Source organism: Salvelinus alpinus, chromosome 2, assembly GCF_045679555.1.
Source record: "Salvelinus alpinus chromosome 2, SLU_Salpinus.1, whole genome shotgun sequence".
Taxonomy (NCBI): domain Eukaryota; kingdom Metazoa; phylum Chordata; class Actinopteri; order Salmoniformes; family Salmonidae; genus Salvelinus; species Salvelinus alpinus.
Window position 1 is genome coordinate 70,535,055 of NC_092087.1, and position 27,504 is coordinate 70,562,558.

The window sequence follows — 27,504 nt, forward strand, 5'->3', positions numbered from 1 at the left end:
CAGAGGAAAGTACAGAGATCCTTGATGACCCTAAACACACATCCGAGACAACGCAGGAGTGGGTTCAGGACAAGTCTCTGAATGTCCTTGAGTGACCCAGCCAGAGCTGAGAGGATCTGCAGAGAAGAATGGGAGGAACTCCCCAAACACAGGTGTGCCAATCTTGTAGCCTCATACCCCGTAGACTCAAGGCTTTAATCATTGCCAAAGGTGCTTCAACAAGGTACTGAGGATAGAGTCTGAATACTTATGTAAATAAGGTATTTCTGTTTATTATTTTTTATAGATTTGCAACAATTTCTAAAAACCTGTTTTCGCTTTTTCATTATTGGGTATTGTTTGTAGATTGTTGAGAAAAAACATGATTTAATCCATTTTAGAATAAGGCTGTAACGTAACAAAATGTGGAAAAAGTCAAGGGGTCTGAGTACTTTCCGAATGCACTGTAATTCCATTACAACTGTTTCATTCCCATAACTACAGCTGATTGATCACTAGCCAATAAATTTTGACTAGGAGGTATGCTCTCTTCCTAGTTGAAACGACCAAATGCCAATATATTTGCATCTCTGTGAACTTCAAGTGAAATGTTTTGCAAACGCACCTCAATCCAGGGATGGAAGATTTCGCTGTAGTCCTACAGTACTTATCCCACAACAATTTACGGTGAATGGAGAAGATTGAAATACTGCTAGTTTTTTATTAAATTGCCTACTTCATCCTCATGCTGGTTAGCTCATGCTAAAGCAGCAGTATTTTATCTTCTCCATTTACCCAACATTTTTGTGGGATAATTAGTAGTACAGCAACACCTTCCATCCCTGGATTAAGGTACATTTTCAAATCGTTTCACTTGAAGTTAACAGAGGTGCAAATATATTGGCAAATAGTCATTTCTCCTCCACCTAAAAATGTGTCTGTTCCCACTCCCTCTCCCATCAATAACTCCACAACTGCTAGTAAATTTACTAAATGCTTTTATCCTCTACTAATGGTCCTGTTCTGTCATCAAATCAAATGTATTTATATAGCCTTTCTTACATCAGCTGATATCTCAAAGTGCTGTACAGAAACCCAGCCAAAAACCCCAAACAGCAAGCAATGCAGGTGTAGAAGCACGGTGGCTCGGAAAAACTCCCTAGCAAGGCCAAAACCTAGGAAGAAACCTAGAGAGAAACCAGGCTATTCAAATGTTCATAAATGACCAGCATGGTCAAATAATAATAATCACAGTAGTTGTCGAGGGTGCAACAAGTCAGCACCTCAAGAGTAAATGTCAGTTGGCTTTTCATAGCCGATCATTGAGAGTATCTCTACCGCTCCTGCTGTCTCTAGAGAGTTGAAAACAGCAGGTCTGGGACAGGTAGCACGTCCGGTGAACAGGTCAGGGTTCCATAGCCGCAGGCAGAACAGTTGAAACTGGAGCAGCAGCACGGCCAGGTGGACTGGGGACAGCAAGGAGTCATCATGCCAGGTAGTCCTGAGGCATGGTTCTAGGGCTCAGGTCCTCCGAGAGAGAGAAAGAAAGAAAGAGAGAATTAGAGAGAGCATACTTAAATTCACACAGGACACCGGATAAGACAGGAGAAATACTCCAGATATAACAGACTGATCCTAGCCCCCCGACACATAAACTACTGCAACATAAATACTGGAGGCTGAGACAGGAGGGGTCAGGAGACACTGTGGCCCCATCCGATGATACCCCCGGACAGGGCAAAACAGGCAGGATATAACCCCACTCACTTTGCCAAAGCACAGCCCCCACAGCACTAGAGGGATATCTTCAACCACCAACTTACCATCCTGTGACAAGGCCGAGTATAGCCCACAAAGATCTCCGCCACGACACAACCCAAGGGAGGGCTCCAACCCAGACATGAAGACCACGTCAGTGACTCAACCCACTCAAGTGACGCACCCCTCTTAGGGACGGCATGGAAGAGCACCAGTAAGCCAGTGACTCAGCCCCTGTAATAGGGTTAGAGGCAGAGAATCCCACTGGAGAGAGGAGAACCAGCCAGGCAGAGACAGCAAGGGCGGTTCGTTGCTCCAGAGCCTTTCCGTTCACCTTCACACTCCTGGGCCAGACTACACTCAATCATATGACCTACTGAAGAGATGAGTCTTCAGTAAAGACTTAAAGGTTGAGACCGAGTCTGCTTCAATCACATGGGTAGGCAGACCATTCCATAAAAATGGAGCTCTATAGGAGAAAGCCCTGCCTCCAGCTGTTTGCTTAGAAATTCTAGGGACAATTAGGAGGCCTGCGTCTTGTGACCGTAGCGTACGTGTAGGTATGTACGGCAGGACCAAATCGGAAAGATAGGTAGGAGCAAGCCCATGTAATGCTTTGTAGGTTAGCAGTAAAACCTTGAAATCAGCCCTTGCCTTAACAGGGAGCCAGTGTAGGGAGGCTAGCACTGGAGTAATATGATCAAATTTTTTGGTTCTAGTCAGGATTCTAGCCGCTGTATTTAGCACTAACTGAAGTTTATTTAGTGCTTTATACGGGTAGCCAGGAAGTAGAGCGTTGCAGTAGTCTAACCTAGAAGTAACAAAAGCATGGATTAATTTTTCTTCATCATTTTTGGACAGAAAGTTTCTGATTTTTGCAATGTTACATAGATGAAAAAAAGCTGTCCTTGAAACAGTCTTGATATGTTCGTCAAAAGAGAGATCAGGGTCCAGAGTAACGCAGAGGTCCTTCACAGTTTTATTTGAGACGACTGTACAACCATCAAGATTAATTGTCAGATTCAACAGAAGATCTCTTTGTTTCTTGGGACCTAGAACAAGCATCTCTGTTTTGTCCGAGTTTAAAAGTAGAAAGTTTGCAGCCATCCACTTCCTTATGTTTGAAACACAGGCTTCTAGCGAGGGCAATTTTGGGGTTTCACCATGTTTCATTGAAATGTACAGCTGTGTGTCATCCGCATAACAGTGAAAGTTAACATTATGTTTTCGAATGACATCCCCAATAGGTAAAATATATAGTGAAAACAATAGTGGTCCTAAAACGGAACCTTGAGGAACACCGAAATGTACAGTTGATTTGTCAGAGGACAAACCATTCACAGAGACAAACTGATATCTTTCCGACAGATAAGATCTAAACACTGATCATCACACTGATGATTTACTGAACAGGTTCAGTTTCACCAGTTAAAACCACAAATAAACTGTATGCCTTGGTTAAATGACCACACTATTGCCTTAAAAAGTGTACTTAGAAATGCAGAACGGAAATGGAAGGTCTGCAGACGTCAAGTATTCTATGAATAAATGAAGGATCTGATGAAAAATTACAATGTTGCGGTTAAAGAGGCAAGAACAAACTACTTCTCTACCCTGATCTCTGAGGAATCCCACAATTTGAAAAGGCCGTTTTTTTTTAAAGCATGTTGTTGGTGCCCCCCCCTAACAGGGACAGGCTCGCATCCCCTGATCTCTGCAAACAGTTTTTAAGATTCTTTACAAAATTGTAAAGAAAGTTGCCCTCGACTGGTGCAGGTCATATCTATGTGGCAGACGTTTCTGTGAGCATAGGTGCTTCAGTATCGACCCCAGCACCTATTCACTGTAGTGTCCCTCAGGGGTCAATTCTGGACTTCATTATTTTTTCCCTGTACATGCTTCCCCTTGGTGACATCATCCACAATCACAACATTCAGTTTCACTGCTATGCAGACACCTTTATTTACTAATCAGACCCAGGGTTCTACTAAGCTAGAATATGGAATTGATTTAAGATGGTAATACCATGGATTCTTTAGCTATTTGATTTTGTTTTAGCTATTTTTCCTTTAGCTATCCCAAAAAACAAAACAAAAATAATTTGATTAAATATTAAATTTGGACTTTACTACTATAGACCATAGAAATTCTGTTGAATAACACATTCATAAATGGTTAAAAAAAAGACAGTCAAAAAATAAATACTAAGGAATAAGGATTTGAAGTGTCTGTCCTATATCTAGGAGATATAACAAAGCTCAGGAAATATTGTTGTTTTTTGGATACATTTAACCCCTTTATTTTTGTTGGCACCAAACTACCTCCATACTTCCATTAATTTGTATGTTCGTGAAAGTCTCATCTTTCCATAGAGTGGTCATACTAGTTTTTAGGCCAAACCGTTCGGACGCTACAGACGTTTTCGTAAGAAGACCGATTTTCGGTATGTCTCACGGTCTGACAAACACCACGGTAGCTCCGTCACTTTCCACTGCAGATGCGGAAGACCGACATAGGCGGATGCGGTGGGAAGTGACGCACAAAGCCGAAAAACAGATCTCTATCTTAAACTGACGGATTTTGATGGGGACTTTTTTATTATGTTACTTAGATTGACACACGGGTGAGTCAATAGATGATTAAATCGCTGCTGAAGACGCTTTTATAAAGATTATTTTAATTAGCTTTATTTTGTCATTCTCCTACTGGTACTTGTATAAAAGGGCTATACAAATATAGTTTTTATTATTATTATTATTGTTAGGGTCCAGTCCAACTTCCCAGTTACGATGTGGATGTTTAAATATCATTCATATTGAAAAGGAAATTAGACTTCACTATAATTCCTGCCCTCAAGTGATATATTTCTTGGCAGGTCAAGATTCTCGATTTGACGAAACTCAAGTCCCTGGCATCAGAGCCAAAAGAGAACAACACTTTCCTCATCCAGGACTACAACGGACTAAAAGGAATCCTAGACAACTTTCAAAAAAAGATCTTCAACATTGAGGGTACAACTCCAGAATTAGTTGAAATCTCTTGCTTATTTTTCAGCAAAGTCCCTGTCAGCTGAGAGTTGTTATTCATTTAAAAAAAAACTGAAGTGGAAATACTGGTCACCTCCTGAAATATACACCTTACTCAAAACATTCCACAGTAGAAGTATTAATGTATCGCAATTAATATCAGTGTTCGTATATTCTAGGTTCCAAGACTGCTCTGGCTGGCAACTTGACGAAAGAGATGTCTCAGAGTGGGTTCAGCGCTGTCTACGTTGATAAGGTGAGATATCGCGATAGTATGTACAGTATGTTTTATCATGATCTTAATATTTTTATAAATGTACTGACCACCATTGCAACTAGTTTATGGACGCAATATATAGTTAATTAATGCTTATTAATGAAAAATATTACCCATTGTTTTATTTTCTCTACAGGACACCTTGGTTTTGGGCTCAGTGGGATCAAACAACTGGCGTGGATCTCTCTTTGAGACTGAGGGTCTGGGATCAGAGGAAAGGGAAATTCAGGACCCCACATTGGACAAAGATTCCTATATGGGTAATGGAACATTAACTTAGGGCTAGGCGTCCCGCTAGCCAGACAACTTCCGGTGAAACTGGAGGGCACGCAATTTAAATAAATAATCATAAAATTATGGATATTAAACATTTAGGTACATACAAGTGTCGTATATCGGTTGAAAGCTTAAATTCTTGTTAATCTAACTGCACTGTCCGATTTACAGTAGCCATTACAGCGAAATCATGCCATGCGATTGTTTGAGGACGGTGCCCCACATCAAAATATTTCTCCACCGGCACAGGTTTCAGAAATTCACAAATAGCGATTAAATATTCACTTACTTTTTGAAAATCTTCCTCAGATTTGTCATCCAAATGGTCCCAGCCATAACATGTAGTGTCGTTTTGTTAGATAAAATCTTTCTTTACATCCCAAAAAGTCAGTTTGCGCCATCGATTTGAGTAATCCACTCGTTCAACATGCAGAGAAAGGAATCCGAAAATGTACCCCTAAACTTTGTTTCAACAAGTCAAAATAAGTTTATATTTACTCCTCAGATATCCTAAAATGTTATCAAACTATAATATTTCTTACGGAAAGAAGTATGTTCAATAGGAAACCGATTTTAGCAGATGCGTTCTGTCTTCATCAAGCGCGCATACACGAATTTCCAAGACTGTCCCTGTACTAAAACTGATATTTCTTAATCGTTTTGGAAGTTACAAGCCTAAAACCTTGAACATAGACTGCTGGCACCCCGTGGAAGCCATAGGAATTGCATCCTGGGAGCTAGAATTCAGTATGCCCCTATACTTTCCATTGTAAGAGCATGGGCTCTCAAAAATAAAAATATTCTGGTTGGCTTTTCTTTGGATTTTCTCCTACCATATCTATTGTGTTATATTCTCCTACATTCTTTTGACATTTATACAAACTTCAAAGTGTTTTCTTTCCAATGGTACCAATTATATGCATATCCTGGCTTCTGGGCCTGAGCAACAGGCAGTTTACTTTGGGCACGTCATTCAGGCGGAAATTGAGAAAAAGGACCTAGCCCTAAGAAGTTTTCAGCTCAAAAAAATATATTGCTCAAAAGTGAATTTGAACTGCTGCATCATCGAGAGCATCCTGACTGGTTGCATCACTGCATCACTGTATGGCAACTGCTCGGCCTTCGACCACAAGGCAGTACAGAGGGTAGTGCGAACGGCCCAGTACGTCACTGGGGCCAAGCTTCCTGCCATCCAGGACCTCTATACCAGGCGGTGTCAGAGGAAGGCCCTAAAAATTGTCAAAGACTCCAGCCACCCTAGTAATAGACTGTTCTCTCTGCTACGGCACGGCAAGCGGTACCGGAGCGCCAAGTCTAGGTCCAAGAGGCTTCCAAACAGCTTCTACCCCCAAGCCATAAGACTCCTGAACACCTAATCAAAATAGCTACCCAGACTATTTGCATTGCCCCCCCCTCCACCCTCTTTTACATCGCTGCTACTCTCTGTTGTTATTATCTACGTATGCATAGTCACTTTAATACCTCTACCTACATGAACATATTACCTCAACTAACCGGTGCCCCCGCACATTGACTGTACCGGTACCCCCCTGTATATAGTCTCGCTATTGTTATTTTACTGCTGCTCTTTAATTACTTGTTACTTTTATTTCTTATTTTTTCCGTATTTTTTTTAAACTGCATTGTTGGTTAGGGGTTCGTAAGTAAGCATTTCACTGTTGTATTCGGTGCATGTGACTAATACGATTTGATTTGAACAAACACTATTTTCAAAGCTCCATTAGTTCAGATGTTTCAGAGAAGGGAGTGTAGTTACAATGTACCTACAGTTCTTTATTGTTCCTATAGGATACTCTGTAGCTGTTGGGAAGAAGAACGAGAAGCTTCTATATTTTACCGGAGCACCAAGATCTGAACACATGGGACGGATCCTACTTTTCAACAAGGTTAACAACAACTGGACTGTGGCACAAAGATTGTCTGGAGAACAGGTTGGTAACATTAGCTATTTCTGTAAGCAACGTGGTATATCAATCAAGTTATACAATAGGGACAGCATGAAACCAGCTTTTGTGGTTACTTCAACGGTTGATTCACTCCTCCGATAGTAAAGAGGAACACATGATATCACTTTTTATGTTTACTTATGAGTTCCATTCAAAAACCAGAAGATTTCTTAAAACATTTCAAAACTATTTTTGTGTGAATGTAAGTTTGGATTTTCTCAGATGGGCTCCTACTTCGGGGCAGAGCTGTGTTCTGTGGACATAGACTCAGACGGCAACACAGACTTCCTCTTGGTGGGTGCACCAATGTTTCACCAACCACCGAGAGAGGGCAGGATCTACGTCTACACACTGACTGATAAGGTGGGCTTAACTGTGAATCTCTGAACAACAGGTTCAAATGCTGCAATTTGTGGTTGAATACGTTCATCAGGGACAAAGTGATCTGGAAGCTGATATTGATTCATTTGGATATAAATATCCATCCTCTTCAATAACACTGCACAAAAAGACAATGTAATATGGATTTATCTTCATGTGATCTCTCCTTTGTTAGCTGGAACTGAGGATGGAGATGAATGTTTCAGTGCTGGCTCGGGGTAGATTTGGCTCCTCCATCTCCTCTCTCACAGACCTGAATGGAGATGGGCTGAAGGATGTAGCTGTGGGGGCTCCACTTGAGGACGATCACAGGGGGGCCGTGTACATCTACCTGGGTGAAAAGCTAAAGGGGATCCGCCCTGAATTCAGCCAGGTGAGGCAGACGAAGATGGAAATCATTCAAAAAGGCTCTTCATGATCAAAGAAAACAGACATCCCTCCTGGGATATCAATATCAATGCCTTTTCATTAAATGTTTGTCTTCTTACTGCAGCGCATCTCAGCCTCGAGGATGAGATCTAAGCTCCAGTTCTTTGGCCAGACGATTGATGGGAAGATGGACCTGGGTGAGGATGGACTGACTGACATCGTAGTAGGAGCGCGTGGCGCAGTTGTCGTCTTGAGGTACGAGTCCAAAAAAGGATAAGAAAAGACAGCTGGTTTAAAAGGACAGTAAAAATATCCCACTAGTGTGTGATCTGCACTGAATGGGGGCTGAGCGCAATGAGGTGTGGGCGGTGCTACCCAACATCGTACAATGTAAGCTAACATCACTGTCTTTATCTCAATCGCTCACAGGTCCAGACCGGTCCTCAGCCTCTCTGCTCATCTCCACTTCCATCCCTCGGAGATCAGCACTGATAACTTTGACTGTCTGGCAAAAGAGATCATTTCCCCCGTGGTGACTTTAACAGCCTGCTTTAACATGGCAGAGGCAACAAAGAGTAAAGCTGGTAAGAACTCTCAGAACATTAGGAACACTGATGGCTTTGTGCTTTCCAACAGAAATCATGATCTGAGACCACATAATTGTGGCCTTGGTGGTCTAGGTCGGAGCCTCGGTGCATAGCTAAATTACTGACCCCAATACGTGGGTCTTGGTCTCTGAAGACCAGTGGAGGCTGCTGAGGGAAGGACGGCTCATAATAATGCCTGGAACAGAGTAAATGGAATGGCATCAAACACATAGAAACCATGTTTGTTACCATTCCACTTATTCCGCTCCAGCCATTACCACAAGCCCGTCCTCCCTAATTAAGGTGCCACCGACCTGTGGTGAAGACCCAGATGAAGTCCAAGTGTTTTGAAAGGTTGGACCTTGGTCTGGATCTGGGTCACCTGGGCCATCTCTGCTTTCTACTTTAATGGTGTTCATCAGCAGGCAACCATGAGGTTCAGAACTTCTCTCCCTGATAGGGAAGCCATTTACGACTCTTGTGTACTTTTCCAGAGGCGCTGAGTGCAGGGATGAACGTCTCCTACTCGCTGGATGTGGATCCAGTGAGACAGAGGAGCCGAGCCTTTTACAGTGACACGAACAAAGGGGCCAGAAGTCTTCTCTCTACTGTGGAGCTGAGAAAGAAGTGGACCTGCTTCAACCACTCAGTCTACATGACAGTATGATCAATGCGAACCTGTAGCTATGCAACAATACAACAACCATAATGTCTCTCGTAAAGAGGGGATTTAATGAATAACATTAAGTTGTTAGGTTGTTGAATTATTATTGGATTGTTATTGTGTGTTGATCTTATTCAGTGATGAGAAGAATGAGGGTTTTTCAGGACTATGGATAGGGAAATTAATGCCACATTTTCTTATCTTCCAGCAATGCGTGATTGACACATTATCGCCCATAATCATCCAACTTAATTTTTCTCAATCTAAAATCCAACAAGAGGGTCGTACTGCCATTCTGAATACTGACAGTCCTACAAAGGCTGTGGTCGAGGTACGAGGATACGTTCTGGGTCTGACTAAAACCTTTTCACTTACAATAATCAACAGTACTTGCAATTACTGTGGACTGAGTATTGTAATTAGCCAAAGACCTGTGAAAACAGGTCATCTAAACACATTCACAGTTGTCTTGAATTCATCACAGGTGCCCTTTGAAAAGAACTGCAAAGAAAATGAAACCTGTTTGGCAGAGCTTGAGGTGGACTTCAACTTCATGTAAGTGTCTGATAAACAGAGGCCACATAAAGTAACTTGTTTGTAGCTATTATAATTACTGACTGCTCAAAAAAAGAATGTTTTCTGACTGTACGGTCTTGTCTCTCTTATCAGCACATCGACTTTATTAGTGGTGGACCAGAGTTACTTCAACGTGACTATAAGACTGTCCAATCACGGGGATGACTCCTACAACACCAGTCTAACCCTCCTCTACCCTCCTGGCCTCTCATTCTCCATGATGCATCTTCTGAAGGTAATAACGACACCCCTCCATCTATTGTGTAATTCACTCTGATGTTTTCTTCTTGCTCTCATCTAAACCAGTGTTATTAAATCCTGGAGACCCAAACCATGTTCAGCCAATCAAGGGTTTGATGATTAGTTTAATCAGTGGTGTTCCTCCTGGGCTGGAACAAAAGCTTTCCTTGCACATCTTGTGGGTCTGCAGAACCAGGATAGAAGAACATTGATTTAAACATCAGTTTGCAGCCAAACATTTAAATGTTCACTACATGTGCTAATTATTTATAAAATATAAAAAGTTGCACTATGCAGAAATCACTCCACCCTTTCCTGGTTACTAAAATTGTAATAGTTAGCCTACGTTTGTGACAAAACAAGCAAGTATAGTGTAGAGAATTATTGTACCATCTAAATAGCTGTGAAATATATTTTCCAAAACCAAACATATTGTATTTTCAGCTGTTTGAAGCTGGTGTACGAAACCGAAAGTAAGACACAAAAACAAAACGTAACTGGAAGCCGTGTTAGGCTCCTAACAAACAGAGTAAAAAGTAAAATGGACAACTAGAAAAACCATAAACCAAGTTTATTCACCCACTGGGTCATACAGCTGCAAAGACAAGGTATGATTACACAAGCATATATATTTATAACCTCCTACGGTGTCAACCCCTTTTACATCTCTGTTGCTAGGCAGGAACTTAATTGGTTCCTCTCACTGGTGTAGTCATGGCCCTGCCTGATGCTCAAACCTTTGTGGGCATGGAAGTGTTTGTGTGTGCGATAGGACTGTAGTAGGAGGGTCGTTGTGGCCGGACCCTTTGGCTCCCCTCCCAGAGGTTTCTTCTCTTGACCTCGAGCCAAATTCATCAGTCTTCCCTAGTTCTGCAGGAACTGAAGCTAGACTGTTGCCCTTTGCTTCTCTCTGTAGGAACATTGATATTTAATAATAACATCTTTGAACAGAATATTACATTTGCGCACTCCCCCTTGTCTCACTCAGTAACTTTCCATACACCAAATTCCTATACATCATATATGTCAGAGTCAAGGCCCGCGGGCCACATCCGGCCCGCGAGAAGGTTTTTTACGGCCCCTGGGATGATCTTGATTTATTATTAGAACCGGCCCGCAGACCGCAGCAAGCCGGCAGCCCGCAGATCTTTTACACGCACCAATACTACATTTCCCACAATGCAACGGTGACGCACCGAGCAGTAGGCTGCTGTGTAAATGAGATGGAGCTGCCTTGGGAAAAACTCGTGGGTTTGACAACCGACGGAGCACCTGCGATGTGTGGACACAGGAGCGGACTGGTGGCGAAGATACGGGAAAAGATGCAAGAGGAAAACGCGACAGGTGAGCTGACAGCTTATCATTGTATCATACACCAGGAAGCGTTGTGCGGTAAAGCCTTGAAAATGGAGCATGTAATGAGCATCATCACGCGCACAGTTAACTTTATCAGAGCCAAAGGTTTGAATCACCGCCAGTTCAAGGCATTTCTGACGGAGTTAGAAACGGAGCATGGTGATTTGCCTTATCACACAGAGGTGCGATGGCTAAGCCAGGGAAAGGTGCTTCAAAGATGTTTCGAGCTTCGTGAGGAGATTTGTCTGTTCTTGGACAGCAAAGGGAAAGACACAACACAACTCCGAGACGAAATGTTTCTGTGTGAAATGGCTTTTCTGTGTGACATTACGAGTCATCTGAATGCAATGAACTTGCAGCTGCAGGGTCGGGATCATGTCATCTCTGATATGTACAGTACAGTGAAGGCATTTAAAACCAAACTGACTCTGTGGGAGACGCAGATGCGGAAAGAAAATTTGAGCCACTTTCCCAGCTGCCAGACCATGAAAGAGAAGCTCTCTACCAGTGCGTTCCCGAGCGCACAGTTGGCTGATAAAATAGGTATGCTTGCCGCTGACTTTCGACGCCGATTTGCTGACTTTGAAGCACAAAAAAGCAGGTTGGAACTGCTCGGTAACCCATTTGCTGTTGACGTGGAAAGCTCACCACCAAACCTCCAAATGGAGTTGATTGACCTCCAATGCAATGATGCACTGAGGGCAAAATATGCGGCAGTGGGTGCTGCGGAGTTCGCCCGTTTCCTCCCCGACACAATGCCCCAGCTGCGCATCCAGGCTGCTCAAACGTTGTCTATGTTTGGCAGCACATACCTGTGTGAACAACTGTTTTCTTTGATGAACCTGAACAAAACATCACACAGAAGTCGACTTACTGCTGAACACCTCCACTCAATTCTGAGGATTTCCTCAGCTCAGAGCCTTACCCCGAACATTGATGAACTTGTGGAAAAGATGGGACACCACCAAGTATCACCCTCAACCTCAAACAAGTGAACATTACTGTGCAATCACATATTTAGAGTTTTTACTCAGTTCAAGTTTAAAAGTTAAAGTTTAATATTTGTTTTCACTGCATGTTACTTCTCCTTAAACAAAGTGTTGTTTTTGATTAATAGATTTTTGCACTTTATTTTATTGTATTTCAATCCAATTATATTTTAAAAATATTTCAGTTGAGTGGATGATAGAAAATTGCTATTATTGTTTTTTTCTTTGAAGTAAATTTAGCCCACTTTTGCTAAAATAGAAAATATAGGCTACTGATGGTGCCTTGAATACCGGTTTCTTTCATTTAATGTTCATGTTATGGGGATTTTTATATAAAGGAAATTTGTCTTTTGTGTCTGTTGAAAATTAAAGATTACTGACAGAGCCATAAGAAAATATTGCTTTATTTATCTGATCATATTGGAATATATTTGTTAGGTTTTCAGTAGGTTCAATTAGGTTCACTAGACTATATGCGTCATTTAAAAATTTTTCAATGAACATTCGAACAGTCCGGCCCTCGGCTTGTAGCTAAATTTTTTATTTGGCCCTCCGTCCATTTGACTTTGACACCCCTGCTACATGTAGAGTAATCAATAAGTTCTCGTATGGTAACATGAAGAAGTATATTTGAAGCTTGAATCCAACAGAAATAGCGGACATAGAACAGATCTACCCCTTCTCAGACTTGCTTTCAATGAGAATGACAGATCTATAACTCCCATTTGTATGTGAATTTGGTCGGGTCGCCCAAAAATGTACATATAGCGATTTATGCGTAGTGCACCTTTAAGTTTAGAATTTATTAGTTCCGTAAAGTGGTTCATTTTTAACATGCTTGTTTATTTTAGACTGTCAGGGACTTGGAATTATTTACACACTTGACATATTGTCTGTATTCCATAGTCCACAAGGAGAACGGTGTTCAGCTGTGGTGGTCTGGAAGGTGAAATGGACAGGACTACATGCAGTGTCAGCATACCTGTCTACCGTAGTAAAACTACCGTGAGTGATTACTTAGATATACCAGTAAATAATGCTCAACTGTGAATACACGGTAAAGCTTTAAAATGTTCTTAAATGATAAAGACTCAGAGCTACAAGCAGTAACTCAATGTCTTATTGAGTGACAGCTTTGATTTGACTATATACAGTGCCTTCAGAAAGTATTCAGACCCCTTGACTTTTTGCACATTTTGTTGTTACAGCCTGAATTTAAAATAGATTAAATATAGTTTTTTTTGGTTTATCACTGGCATACACACAATACCCCATGATGTCAGTGGAATTATGTTTGACATTTTTACAAATGAATTAAAAATGAAAAGCTGAAATGTCTTGACTCAGTTTAACCCTTTTGTTATGGCAAGCTTAAATAAGTTCAGAAATAAAATTGTGCTTATGTCCCAAATTGCATGGACTCACTGTGTGCAATGATGAGTAGAGAGCAGAGCATTACTTTATTCATCTCAACTTGGGAAATTGTTTGATCGCAGCATGCATCAATGACTTAAAATGACAGGACACACAACAATGACCAACATGATAAAAACCAAACATTAAGACAAAAAGGCACATACACCATAGTATCCCTAAAATAATAACCTGATTCAAGTGCTGTTTTTTTTATCCTACATTGGGAGAGAGAAAAAACAGGCAACAACATTTTCCAATTGGAAGACCTCATGACCGTTAATCAATTAGTCATTAAAAAGCTTCATGGCTGTCAGTAAAAATGACCATCTAAACCTCTCTGTGGAACATCTGGGCAGGCTTAACCTGCTACCGAAGCTGCTCCTGTGTTGCATTCGAGCCCTGGTGGAGTGGGTGTGTGTCATGTGCAGTTTTATGAACATGTCCTGCATTGATTCCAGCCTGCTGCCAATTGTAGCACTGTCTTTCTTAAGGATTTTGTCAAGCATGTTTATGTCCTCCTTAGCTAAGTTCCCTTTCCAGCACACAATGGCATAGGTCGCTACACTCGCCACGACATTGCTATAGAACATATGAAGCATTTTGTCACATACTTTAAAAGTTCAAATCTTCCTTAAAATACATTCTGGTTTGGGGTATATGCAGCAGTTTGGGCCGTCTGGCTCATTGCGAACTGGTTGAAGTCCATTTATTCCTAACAAAGGCCGTAATTAATTTGCCAGAATTGTACATAATTATGACATAACATTGAAGGTTGAACAATGTAACAGCAATATTTAGACTTAGGGATGCCATCCGTTAGATAAAATACGGAACGGTTCCGTATTTCACTGAAAGAATAAACGTTTTGTTTTCGAAATTATAGTTTCCGGATTTGACCATTTTAATGACCAAAGGCTCGTATTTCTGTGTTATGTTATAATTAAGTCTATGATTTGATAGAGCAGTCTGACTGAGCGATGGTAGGCACCAGCAGGCTCATAAGCATTCATTCAAAAAACACTTTCGTGCGTTTGCATAAAGGCACTAAAGTAATACTGCAAAACTGTGGCAAAGAAATTAACTTTTTGTCCTGAATACAAAGTGTTATGTTTGGGGGCAAATCCAATACAACACATTACTGAGTACCACTCAATATTTTCAAGCATAGTGGTGACTGCATCATGTTATGGGTATATTTGTAATCGTTAAGTGTGGAGTTTTTCAGGATAAAAAATAAACAGAATGGAGCTAAGCACAGGAAAAGTCCGAGAGGAAAACATGGTTCAGTCTGTTTTCCACCAGACACAGATTAATTCACCTGTCAGCAGGACAATAACCTAAAACACAAGGCCATATCTACACTGGAGTTGCTTACCAAGAAGACAGTGAATATTCCTGAGTGAGTTACTGTTTTGACTTAAATCTACATGAAAATCTATGGCAAGACCTGAAAGTGGTTTTCTACTAATGATCAACAATCAATTTGACAGAGCTTGAAGAATTATTTTAATAAATGGGCAAATGTTGCACAATCCAGGTGTGGAAAGCTCTTAGAGACTTACCCAGAAAGACTCACGGAAGTAGTCGCTGCTAAAGGTGCTTTTACAAACTATTGACTCAAGGGTGTGAATACTTACGTAAATGAGCTCTCTGTTTCATTTTCAATAAATTTGCAAAAATAAATCTAAAAACATGTTTTTACTATGTCATTATGGGGTATTGTATGTAGATGGGTGAGATTTTTTTATTTAATCCATTTTGAATTCAGGCTGTAACAAAATGTGGAATAAGTCAACAGGTCTGAATACTTTCTGAAGGCATACCTTCCACTTCTTTTCCACTTCCACAGTTATGATCCCATTTCAAATCAAGTCTGACTTTGTCAACAATGCCATTTCTTTTTTCAGGCAGTGTTCACCAGTAAATTCCATATTTTGAATAGATACAACTGGAACGACACAATGGAAATGACCGTCATCGGCCTGAGGTAGAAAATCTGCTTCCACAATGTGAATTGTGTGAGAGAATCATTCCAGTAAACACACATTTCCCAGTGCAGTCAAAGTATTGTACATACATTGATTAAACCAAACTAGTTGTATACAACCCCAATACTTTCTACTCAATTAGCTGAAGGACTTCATAGCATTCCATTTATGTACACAAAAAATGCATTTGCCTTTGCTTTATTTACAGCGACAATGGAAACTCAACCAATAGTTCCCTAACCAGGACCATCCCTGTTCAATATGCAGTTGACCTGGTAGCAAAAGCGTAAGTCTTTACAAGCCTATACTTAACATTTTGTTTGAGAATGACTCCATCAAGTTCATTGAATAAAATCAAGGTGACTTATGTATCTTTTTGTTGTTGTTGAAGCCTTCCCCAAGACTCCACCACTTACATGAACTTTACTCTGGAGGACACATCACCTAAAAGACTGGTGAATGTATATGAGGTAAACAATCAGCTGCCATTGCTGTGACTGATCTTGAAAGTGTGATTCACATGTGGGGGACTGTGCTAGATCTTTTTATACTCCAAAAACTATTTTAATGTCTCTGTCGCTCTAGCCTTGCTCATTTGGGAGTTAGGGTTTATGTTTTGTAACAAATTCTGTGACAAATGCCTTTGTATAAAATCTCTATACAAATGTTATTGTTAGTATCATTGAGTGATTAAATGTCCCACTGTTTACAGGTGCAGAACTTGGGATTTAAGTCTGTACCAGTCACAGTCGCCTTCACTTTCCCAACTAAGCTTGAGCACAGATTTGAAATGGACTACCAAATATCTGTCTTACAGGTAAACTGTTCACATTCCTTACGAAAGTCCTGACATTTTACTGGCACAATTTCTGTCAATAGGAAACAGCCTAATACAAGTTTCCTTTCTTTTCTTTGAAGAACTACACTCAATGTGGAAATGTTATCAATTCAACAACAGAGGTGAGAATTCAAATATGCCACTCACTCTTGACATTGTTGGTAACCTATCAAATAAGGTTACAACTCAGTATAGTAAATCATGTTACTGAAACACACATGTTGCTTCTGGCTGTGTTTACAGTACTGCTCTCCAGAAAAATATTGCAAGTCCATCGAGTGTGACAGTTTCCTTTTGGAGAAGTTTTTGACAGTTACATTTGTGCTGTCTGGAAATGTTTCCTTCAAGGACCTCGATCAACATGCAAAGGTCTGTATTAAGACACCTTTAACAAAAGATGGTACAGAGTAACAACATGCTAATAATTAATAAGACTTTGAGACAGCAAACATCCCACTTTTAAATCTTTGTCACATTTATTATTCTTTAGCACGCTACACCATTTAAGCTAGAAACGCCATTCAAACTTTAAAATGTGCAGAGTGGACTCATTGATATATATATATAAAATTATACTTTTAAACTATTGAGCTTTTTGTCCTCCATCCACTTCCATGGGATTTCTTCAACATTCTAAAAGGTTCCATTGTTAGACTCCCATGAATTCCAACATTCTATTATACAAATCAACAGATGTCTTAATAACTGCATCAACTTCATCCATTAACTTTCCACTGCAGAATACACCATGCAAGAGACGCCATGCAGTAAGCATGAACTTTTGTAGGCTTTTTGACTGGTCTTCAAATGGGCAAAATCGTAGCGCAATAGTCTTCATCGCAAAAATGTCATAAAAGGCATCTGATTTTATGATATAAACTTGAAGCCCCTGCAAAAGACCAGGAACATGGAAGTATGTTGTGGGAATGTATCACTTGCCTGGCGCAACTGACAAATCAGCTATTTTCCCCAAAATTTACAGGGTATGACATCTTGGTCTACATATCTGCTTTTCAAATCAGAACAGATATCTACCTCTCAAATGATGCAGCTTTGTTAGTTACTGCATCTACAACGTTTTCTGTCAACTTTAACAAACTGACATTTTGACCACTTTCCGAGCATTTTATACCACAACTTAGACATAACATATGGGTCTACTACTTCTCTGCTATTCAAATCTGAAATCAGACAGCTGTTCTAATTACCACTACTTTTAGTTTGAACTTTGAAACATCTGCCGTTTTGACCACTTTCCCAACAAGTTAGACGAAGCTCTACGTTTTTGTCTAACTTCTCTGCTATTTAAATCTGAAATCAAAACACTTCTACTACCACAAAATGCTTTAAGAATTGAAGCAAGGGGCACAATTTTATTTAATGTTGTTCGACTAACAATATCTCACTCCACAGAGCTTGTCATTGCCAAAGAAATTCACTGGGGATAGAGAAACAGTCAACTTCATCAGTTTTGTCAAACTCAGCTATGACAAAAAACGATATGTCCAGACAGCGAGTGACCCAGGGGTAAGTTTCCTGTCAAACTTTTCTTCAACAAAGATACAAATATTTATTGAGCAAAGATTCACAAAAGCATACATTTTGTAATATTTCTGTGCTCATTAGGATAACTCTACAAGCGTCCACCAAACACAGGTAATTCCGTTTGTGGAATTAAACTGATTTACTGCATAAGAGTTGTTTTAAAATGCTTGTTTTATTGTCACGCATGGTCTCAAAATGTATTCCTCCAGATTGATGTTCAGGCTGAGATCATCATTCCTCCACGTACAGCGCTGATAATAGGTACAGGAGTTGGAGTAGGACTCTTTCTCCTGATCATCATCACAATGGCCATGTATAAGGTGAGTATCAATGATGCGACGGAACCTTTGCTTTTGCATTGTAAAGGATCAACACTTTGATTGTTGAACTATTCAACATAGTTTCTTTCCTTTCTACTCAGATGGGATGCTTCCAGAGAAAAAGCCTTGATAATGACAAGAATGAAGGGGGAATAGAGTAAGCAAGATGACGCTGCTAAGGCTAACAATGTCTATGCTAATGCTTTGGAGAAGCAGCCACAGCCCGAGAGTGGAGGCAAAACTTCTCCTTGTTGACATTGACAGTAAAGAAATGGCTTCCACGCTAGCAATGAGGGGGTAGGGGAGGGACCAAAAGAGAAACAGGATGTGTCAGAGTCAGATGCAGGCTAAAGGAGTAGTAAAGTAGTCTAAGCTAAAAAAGGAAATGTACTTGGTATTCAGACTTACCTTATGTTGCTTCCTTATGTACACTGAATACATGTAATTCAACCACTCAAAACCCTCTCACTTGTTGGCCAACAGATTTTCTCATGGAGTTTTCATTCAATAGGTTTTTCAGTACATTTATCTAATGTAAATATCCAATATTTAATTGATTGAAGTACTTAATGGCAACTTTCAGTATTAATCAAACCATTATACTGAGAAAGGCATACATTTTCTAAGGGGCCTGACTCAGATTTAGGAAATGTATGCCTTTTCTATGCACATCTCAGTAGTTGGTATACAGGCTTAACTAATGCAGGTGTGCAAAGGGCATTGCAGGCCTGGTTTCCTTGGGCACACTTAATTTAATTAAACAGCTGAAAACCTTCCCACTTGCTGGCCAACAGATTTCCTTGTGGAATTGTAATTCAATACATTTATCTTAAGCCATCCCTTTAAATACAGTATAGCTTTAATTATAATTTGTCGACAGACTAGAATACATAGAGAACGTGTTCAGAATATATGGATCAATGAAAAATAGCCATCTAAATATGCATATTCATCTGTTTCAGCACCAACTGGTATATTTAGGGACATTTTTGGGTTAGAAAATATGAATCAGAAAAAAACTGCTTAAGAACCTTTAGGCACAATATATATTGATGAATAAAACAAATTGTGGTTTGATTCATCCTGAAAGTTGTCAAATTCAATCCAAATTTTGGAAGGTGTAAAAAAAAAAGTACAATAAGTTTTGAACAATAGTCCTACCCTAATCATGGAGCTGTATGACAACAGTCCAGCCACCGTGCGCCAGGCTCCCAAATTATTGCACAACATGTTGGCTGGGTGGGGGTGGAGGCCATCTTTTTGGTTCTCTTTTCAGTCATTGTAAATAACAATGTTTAAATGACTTGCCTAGTTAAATAAAGGTACAAATAAAATAAATAAATTGTGCTGGATTTATTACTTGTGCTTTGAGATTATCAAAATGATCAATACTTTGTAGTTGTGCCTTTTGTAATGTCTACATGGTGGCAGCCCAGGTGCAATGTGTGAGATGGTGGAAATCAGATTAAAAAATGTATTTATACCCTTTGTAATTGAAAGCCTAAATTTGCTCTGGTGCAATACATTTCCTCAACAAGTCACAACGTGTTGGACTCCACCTGTGTAAGAAATGTATAGATCACCTGCCTTAAATTAATCTGTAAGGATAAATACTGCTCTCTCTGTATGGTCCCACAGTATGATAGAGACTTTCAAAAGAAAGAGCAAGTCAGAGATGTGATTATAGAGAAGCACAAATCTGGGGAAGGGTACACAACCATTTCAACGTCACTGAAAGTCCCTCTGAGCTCAGTGCAGTCCGAGTGGAAAAAATAAACTACCACGACACTCCCTAGATCAGGCCCCCACTCCAAACTTAGCTGCCGGACAGGAAAGGCACTTAGGGAAGCTACTGTGAGGACTGTGACATTAGTCAGTGGCTGCAAACTGTGAGGACTGTGAAATTAGTCAGTGGCTGCAATGGATGATGATGTATCAACAATCTCCAAGGCATTCCACAAAAAGGATCTTTATGGTTGAGTGGCAAGGAAGAAGCCCTGGCTGGAGAAAATCCTTGTCTGCAAAGAGTTCGCAAAACATCCCCTAGAAGATGCTGCAGTTGTGGCAGAATGTCTGGTGATCTGATGAGACTAAAGTGGAACATTTTGGCCTGAACGCTAAGTGGGATGTGTGGCTTTTCAGCAACAGGGACTGGCTATATTGTCTGGATTGATGGGAGTATGAATGGTGCAAAAATACATAGAAATGCTGGTTAAAAACTTGCTCCTCTCTTCCAAAAAACGATAACTGTGGAAGTTTGTTTTTCAACAGGACAATGATCCAAAGCCCACTGCCAGAGAAACACTGGAGTAGTTTAAAATGAAGAAAATAGATGACCTTGAGCAGCCCAGTCCCTTAATCTCATCAAAAATCTGTGGAAAGACCTCAAAATTGCAGTCCACCGTTCCACAACTTGACACAGCTTGAGGCATTTTGCAAGGAGGAATGGGAAAATACTGCTTTATTACAGTGTGCAAAGTTAGAGTTGAAAAGACTACTGGCTGTAATAGCTGCCAGAGGTGGTTCAACCAAGTATTGACTTAGGGGGATGAATACATAAAAATGAACATTTTATTGTTTACCATTTTCTTTTGTGTGGGGGGGGGGGGGGGGGGCTCTGAATAACGTGACTCACAAATAAAAGTTCCCAAACTAATGCATCAAAATCCAAGGTTGTGAGACTTAAAATGTGAAAAAGTGATGGGGGCCAAATACTTTTAAGCACTGTAATTAAACATTCTAAAGTGCATACAATACAGCAACTCTGCTGGTTCAGCCTTAGAAGCCTAATGCCCACCAGATGCATAGGAGTTTTATTTTAGCAGATGTCTATCCCACATTTTCTGTTCCATACACGTGCTTTGCTTTTCAACTAGCTATTTGGAGTCTGTGTGTACTTCCGTTTGTACCGGTAAACCAACACAGGAGTTAAATATTGACCGCATGCGGTACACAGAACACACCGCAGCCTAGTGCGGCTCCCCCAACATAGCGTTGCTGGACTGCTTCTTTGACAATTAATGACTTCCGCCTGAATGCAAAGAGTTTGATGCATCTGGTGGACATAAGGCATAAAGTACTTTTTCGCAGCACCTTACTATAAGAGAAGCACTACATGCAGAGCAGAACTGGTGCAGCATTAGTTTAAATAATGACATTTTCCACATGAGAATAAGAATCAGTTGAGTGTAATAACATTCCATTGTTCACTCATCAAATAAGAGGAAATGTAGTCGGCAGCAGTGGAGGAAGAGGGCAACGTCCAATATGTTGCTTTAATAAAAATTAAATGCCATTCGTTTTTTTAACCTTGAAATGTACATGATTGATTATTTATTCTGTAAAAAAACATCAACATGCCTCATCTAAGAAAATCCCTAAACAATTCTCACCAAGACAGACTAGGCTGACAATTCATCAGTAACATTAGCTGTTGCTAAGTAATGATATCAATGGGAGTAACACGTTTTATCAAATGGAGTTGAGGGTTGTGTGCGCGCGCGTGTAATTGGTTTCCTGCATTTTTCACAATCATTTTTGCAATGAATTGCTGTTCTGATCTGTTAACAGGAAAATACACTAGAGCAAAAGCATTCATATGAAGGCCAAGTGTTTGTGTAAGTCTAGGTATGTAGTCCATTGACCGACAGTGCATACAATATGAGCCATAGTCCAAATGCAGTTACTGTCCGAAGGGAGATGATGTGGGGTCAAAAGTCTTAAAAAGGTCTTTCAGTGTTTTTTTGTCACCCACGTTGTCACTTTTGCCCCTCATTTGTCTAGACAGTCGCTTTGGTTGTACATCAGTGTTACGTCGAGTGATCCGTACCATCACTTGGATTGGAAGGTTGTGAACGCCGGGGGTATCCACCTGGACCTGTCTCCTACCTGAATTCCTGGAGGGAATGAGATGCTCTCCTGCAGCCTCCTGAGAGTTGGAGTCCTGTGGGGAAGGCTGTGGGCTGAGTCCTGCAGGGCTGGACAGTCCAACAGCAGGACCTGATGTTCTCTCAGTAAAGGGGGAGGCCAGAGGGACAGACGGCTGGTGATTTGAGTGAGGGGGGAGGAAGAGGGGCAAGGTCTTCAAAGGACCACACCACGTCCCGGGCAAAGGTTGACCGTGGCAGGGTGATATCAGCCTGGCGATGGTGGCGAGAGTCACCGAGTGGCACGTAAGGCACTAACGGTTCTAATGGAACCACCAACAGCTCATCCGGCTCCTCTCGCTCACTCTCCGGCTCCTCTCGCTCACTCTCCGGCTCCTCCGGGCTCTGCCGCTGCTGTCCTGTGGAAGTAGATCCTCTGGTGATTTGGTCTTCACTGGAACACAGGCCATCGCCTCCTGAAAGGGGTCACAACAGGTCTGACACACTTCCAACGGTAACGTACACAATCCTGAATATATTTTGATACACACTAAGAGCCCAAAAATTCTACATAGTTTAGCCAGAAGTAGGTAAGAGAAAATAAGCATAAAAAACATCACGTCTCATCCAAGATGGGGTAGCAGTCAGATGTCTTGTACCATGTATATATTTATATTTTATTTTTGTATATATTTTAAATATTTTTTACCTCAATTTCAACATACTCTCCTGCAACCCACCTCACCCAATGTGATATGGATCTGCTATTTTCTATACTTTAGAACCCCCAACAGAAGCTAGCTAGCTAACTAGTTACTAGCTAGTAGTCAGTTAGCCACTGCTAGCGGTCATCAGCTAACCTCAGCCCGGTCAACTCCTGCCAGTCTGCACAGCGCGATTCAACCCAGAGCATATCGGACTGCTTTTTCTCTACCACATCTCCGGATTCCTACCGCAAGCTCTGAACCGTTACACTGGATCATCTCAGCTAGCTAGCTGCTATCAGAGTGGCTACTCCTGGCTAACGTCTCTGTCCCGAAGCAAGCACCAGTTAGCCTGGAGCAAGCCTCGTGCTAGGCCCATCTCCAGGCTAGTTGAAGAGGTCCATCGGCCACTTCTTGGGCTACAATACCCATTTTACTGCTTACACGGAGCAGTGTGCCCTGGACACCATATGTGAATTGATTTCCCCCCATCTATCTTCAGAGTTCGTACTGTTAGGTGGGACATGCTTAACACCCTGGCCATCCTACAATCTAAGCTTGATGCCCTCAATCTCACACAAATGATCAATGAAGCTACCAGGTACAACCCCAAATCCGTATACACGGGCACCCTCAGATATCATCCTCACCTACCTGCCCTCTAAATACACCTCTGCTGTCTTCAACCAGGATCTCAGCGATCACTGCCTCATTGCCTGCGTCCGTAATGGATCTGCAGTCAAACAACCACCCCTCATCACTGTCAAACACTCACTAAAACACTTCAGCGAACAGGCCTTTCTAATCGACATGGCCCGGGTATCCTGGAAGGATATTGACCTCATTCCGTCAGTAGAGGATGCCTGGTTATTCTTTAAAAGTGCTTTCCTCACCATCTTAAATAAGCATGCCCCATTCAAAAAAAATGTAGAACCAGGAACAGATATAGCCCTTGGTTCACTCCAGACCTGACTGCCCTTAACCAGCACAAAAACATCCTGTGGCGTACTGCATTAGCATCGAATAGCCCCCATGAACTTTTCAGGGAAGTTAAGAACCAATATACACAGGTAGTTAGGAATTCAAAGGCTAGCTTTTTCAAACAGAAATTTGCTTCCTGTAGCACAAACTCCCAAAAGTTCTAGGACACTGTAAAGTCCATGGCTAATAAGAGCACCTCCTCCCAGCTGGCCACTGCACTGAGGCTAGGAAACACTGTCACCACCGATAAATCCACGATAATTGAGAATTTAAATAAGCATTTTTCTACGGCTGGCCATGCTTTCTACTTGGCTACCCCTACCCCAGTCAACAGTTCTGCACCCCCCACAGCAACTTGCCCGAGCCTCACCCATTTCTCCGTCACCCAAATCCAGATTTCTGAGAGCTGCAAAATCTGGACACCAACAAATCAGCTGGGCTAGACAATCTGGACCCTCTCTTTCTAAAATTATCCACCGCAATTGTTGCTACCCCTATTACTAGCCTGTACAACCTCTCGTATCGTCTGAGATCCCCAAAGATTGGAAAGCTGCCGCGGTCATCCCCCTCTTCAAAGGGGGAGACACTCTAGATCCAAACTGTTACAGACCTATATCTATCCTACCTTTCTAATGTCTTCGAAAGCCAAGTTAAACAGATCACCGACGTTTTCGAATCCCACCGTACCTTACCGCTATGCAATCTGGTTTGAGCTGGTCATGGGTGCACCTCAGCCACGCTCAAGGTCCTAAACGATATCATAACTGCCATCGATAAAAGACAATACTGTGCAGCCGTATTCATCAACCTGGCCAAGGCTTTCAACTCTGTCAATCACAACATTCTTATCGGCAGACTCAACAGCCTTGGTTTCTCAAATGACTGCCTCGCCTGGTTCACCAACTACTTCTCTGATAGAGTTCAGTGTGTCAAATCGGAGGGCCTGTTGACCGGACCTCTGGCAGTCTATGGGGTGCCACAGGGTTCAATTCTCAGGCCGACTCTCTTCTCTGTATACATCAATGATGTCGCTCTTGCTGCTGGTGATTCTTTGATCCACCTCTACGCAGACGACACCATTCTGTACATTTCTGTCCCTTTTTTGGACACTGTGTTAACTAACCTCCAGACGAGCTTCAATGCCATAAAACTCTCCTTCCGTGGCCGCCAACTGCTCTTAAATGTAAGTAAAACTAAATGCATGCTCTTCAACCGATCGCTGCTCGCATCTGCCCGCCCGTCTAGCATCACTACTCTGGACGGTTCTGACTTAGAATATGTGGACAACTACAAATAACTAGGTGTCTAGTTAGACTGTAAACTCTCCTTCCAGACTCACATTAAGCATCTCCAATCCAAAATTAAATCTAGAATCGGCTTCCTATTTCGCAACAAAGCATCCTTCACTCATGCTGCCAAACATACCCCTACCGATCCTTGACTTCGGCGATGTCATTTACAAAATAGCCTCCAACACTCTACTCGGCAAAATGGATGCAGTCTATCACAGTGCCATCCGTTTTGTCACCAAAGCCCCATATACTACCCACCACTGCGACCTGTATGCTCTCATTGGCTGGCCCTTGCTTCATATTCGGTCGCCAAACCCACTGGCTCCAGGTCATCTATAAGTCTTTGCTAGGTAAAGCCCCGCCTTTTCTCAGCTCACTGGTCACCATAGCAGCACCTACCCGTAGCTCGCGCTCCAGCAGGTATATTTCACTGGTCACCCCCAAAGCCAACTCCTCTTTTGGCCGCATTTCCTTCCAGTTCTCTGCTGCCAATGACTGGAACGAATTGCAAAAATCACTGAAGCTGGAGACCGATATCTCCTTCACTAACTTTAAGCATCAGCTGTCAGAGCAGCTTACAGATCATTGCACCTGTACATAGCCCATTCAACTACCTCATCCCCATATTGTTATTTGTCTTGCTCCTTTGCACCCCAGTATCTCTGCTTGCACATTCATCTTCTGCACATCTATCACTCCAGTGTTTAATTGCTGAATTGTAATTACTTCGCCACTTCGGCCTATTTATTGCCTTACCTCCCTAATCTTACCTCATTTGCACACACTGCATGTAGTTTTCTATTGTGTTATTGACTGTACGTTTGTTTATCCCATGTGTAACTCTGTTGTTGTTTGTGTCGCACTTCTTTGTTTTATCTTGGCCAGGTCGCAGTTGTAAATGAGAACTTGTTCTCAACTGGCCTAAAAAAAATTGTTATTACAAATTGACAAATGCACTACTTGTAGCATGATGCGTCTGACTGTACCTGGATCTTTGCAGCTGTTACTGATCGCCTCCTCCCCCTCATGGCGGCATGGGCTCAGGCGTAGGAAGAGGGTCCTCAGAACACAATGGGTTGTGGATGGCTCTGGAGGACAAGAAGTGGTGATGAAATGTCAGTAATATAGTTGCATTTCCCGCAAAGGGACATTTAAAGTATTGTATTAAGTAAAGCAGGCCCTTACCGGTGAGCGGTGTTGGGTCTGGCACCTCCGGTTTATGCACGACTATTGGGGGACAAGGCCGGGTCTGTGTTGGAGGGTCAGGGAGGGTTGTCTGGCTGATGGGGCCTTCAAAGAGGCTGCGAAAGGGTTTTCCCCACTGGCTTCTGAGTCTCAAGCATAGCCTCAACTGAATCAGAAGCTGGTCTGTTACAACCAGTGAAATTTCTAGGGTGATCTGGTTGGGTCTGTGTTGGATGGCCGGGAGTGGAGGTCTGTGTGAGGGGGCCGGCAAAGAGGCTACGGAATGGTTTTTCCATGGACTTCTGGAACTCACTGACAGCCTCAACTGAGGATGTCCGTCTCTTGCAGACTGGAAGAGGCTCAGAAGACCGAATGGGGTCTGGAGGACCAAATGCAGTTCTGGGGGGATTTGGTTGCATCTGTCTGGGAGGGTCAGGGAGGGTTGTCTGGCTGATGGGGCCTGCAAAGAGGCTAAGGAAGGGGTTTTTCATGGGCTTTTTAGAAGCTGGTGCCTTACAACCTGGGGAGTTTAGGGAGTGTGAGGGAGGTTCGAGAGTGGTCTGGCTGATGGTTCCTGCAAAAAGGCTGCAGAAGGGGTTTTCCACAGGCTTATAGGGCTCAAGCACAGCTGTAACATAATACGAAGCCGGCCTTTTACAGCCTGCAGGAGGAGCAAAATCTGAAGGACCAAATGTAGTGCTAGGGGAATCTGGTTGGGTCTGTGTGGGATGTTGGGGAGATGTCTGGCTGATGGGGCCTGCAAAGAGGCTGCTGAAGAATGGCTTCAAAGGTTTAGGAGATCCAAGCACAGCTTTAGCTGAATAATAAGCCGGCCTCTTATAGACTGAAGGATGATCAGGGGGCCGAGTGGAGTCTGGAGGATTTAATGTAGTGCTAGGACGATCTAGTTGTGTCTGTATATCA

General features: G+C 41.9%; 2 protein-coding genes across 2 annotated transcripts in view; one reads left to right on the top strand and one right to left on the bottom strand.

Annotated features, from left to right (window-relative positions):
- LOC139567588 (integrin alpha-X-like) overlaps positions 1-19,894 on the top strand; it is a 31,605-nt gene extending 11,711 nt beyond the window's left edge. Inside the window, exons 9-31 of the mRNA XM_071388956.1 lie at positions 4,613-4,748; positions 4,943-5,019; positions 5,177-5,300; positions 7,126-7,268; positions 7,491-7,646; positions 7,840-8,037; positions 8,158-8,288; positions 8,463-8,617; positions 9,115-9,281; positions 9,493-9,615; positions 9,769-9,839; positions 9,954-10,095; positions 13,352-13,450; positions 15,769-15,848; positions 16,058-16,135; positions 16,241-16,319; positions 16,562-16,666; positions 16,768-16,809; positions 16,931-17,056; positions 18,101-18,214; positions 18,314-18,343; positions 18,442-18,552; positions 18,654-19,894. Coding sequence (XP_071245057.1) covers positions 4,613-4,748; positions 4,943-5,019; positions 5,177-5,300; positions 7,126-7,268; positions 7,491-7,646; positions 7,840-8,037; positions 8,158-8,288; positions 8,463-8,617; positions 9,115-9,281; positions 9,493-9,615; positions 9,769-9,839; positions 9,954-10,095; positions 13,352-13,450; positions 15,769-15,848; positions 16,058-16,135; positions 16,241-16,319; positions 16,562-16,666; positions 16,768-16,809; positions 16,931-17,056; positions 18,101-18,214; positions 18,314-18,343; positions 18,442-18,552; positions 18,654-18,713 — 2,547 coding nt within the window. The 3' untranslated portion in view covers positions 18,714-19,894. The remainder of the gene's footprint in view (positions 1-4,612; positions 4,749-4,942; positions 5,020-5,176; positions 5,301-7,125; positions 7,269-7,490; positions 7,647-7,839; positions 8,038-8,157; positions 8,289-8,462; positions 8,618-9,114; positions 9,282-9,492; positions 9,616-9,768; positions 9,840-9,953; positions 10,096-13,351; positions 13,451-15,768; positions 15,849-16,057; positions 16,136-16,240; positions 16,320-16,561; positions 16,667-16,767; positions 16,810-16,930; positions 17,057-18,100; positions 18,215-18,313; positions 18,344-18,441; positions 18,553-18,653) is intronic.
- A 1,898-nt stretch (positions 19,895-21,792) lies between these two features.
- Positions 21,793-27,067, bottom strand: LOC139567592 (uncharacterized; the record flags this gene model as incomplete). Its single annotated transcript, XM_071388960.1, has 3 exons — positions 21,793-22,894; positions 26,382-26,483; positions 26,581-27,067. Coding segments are annotated over 3 exons (921 nt in total), but the record flags the coding sequence as incomplete, so codon positions are not given.
- Positions 27,068-27,504: the final 437 nt, after the last annotated feature.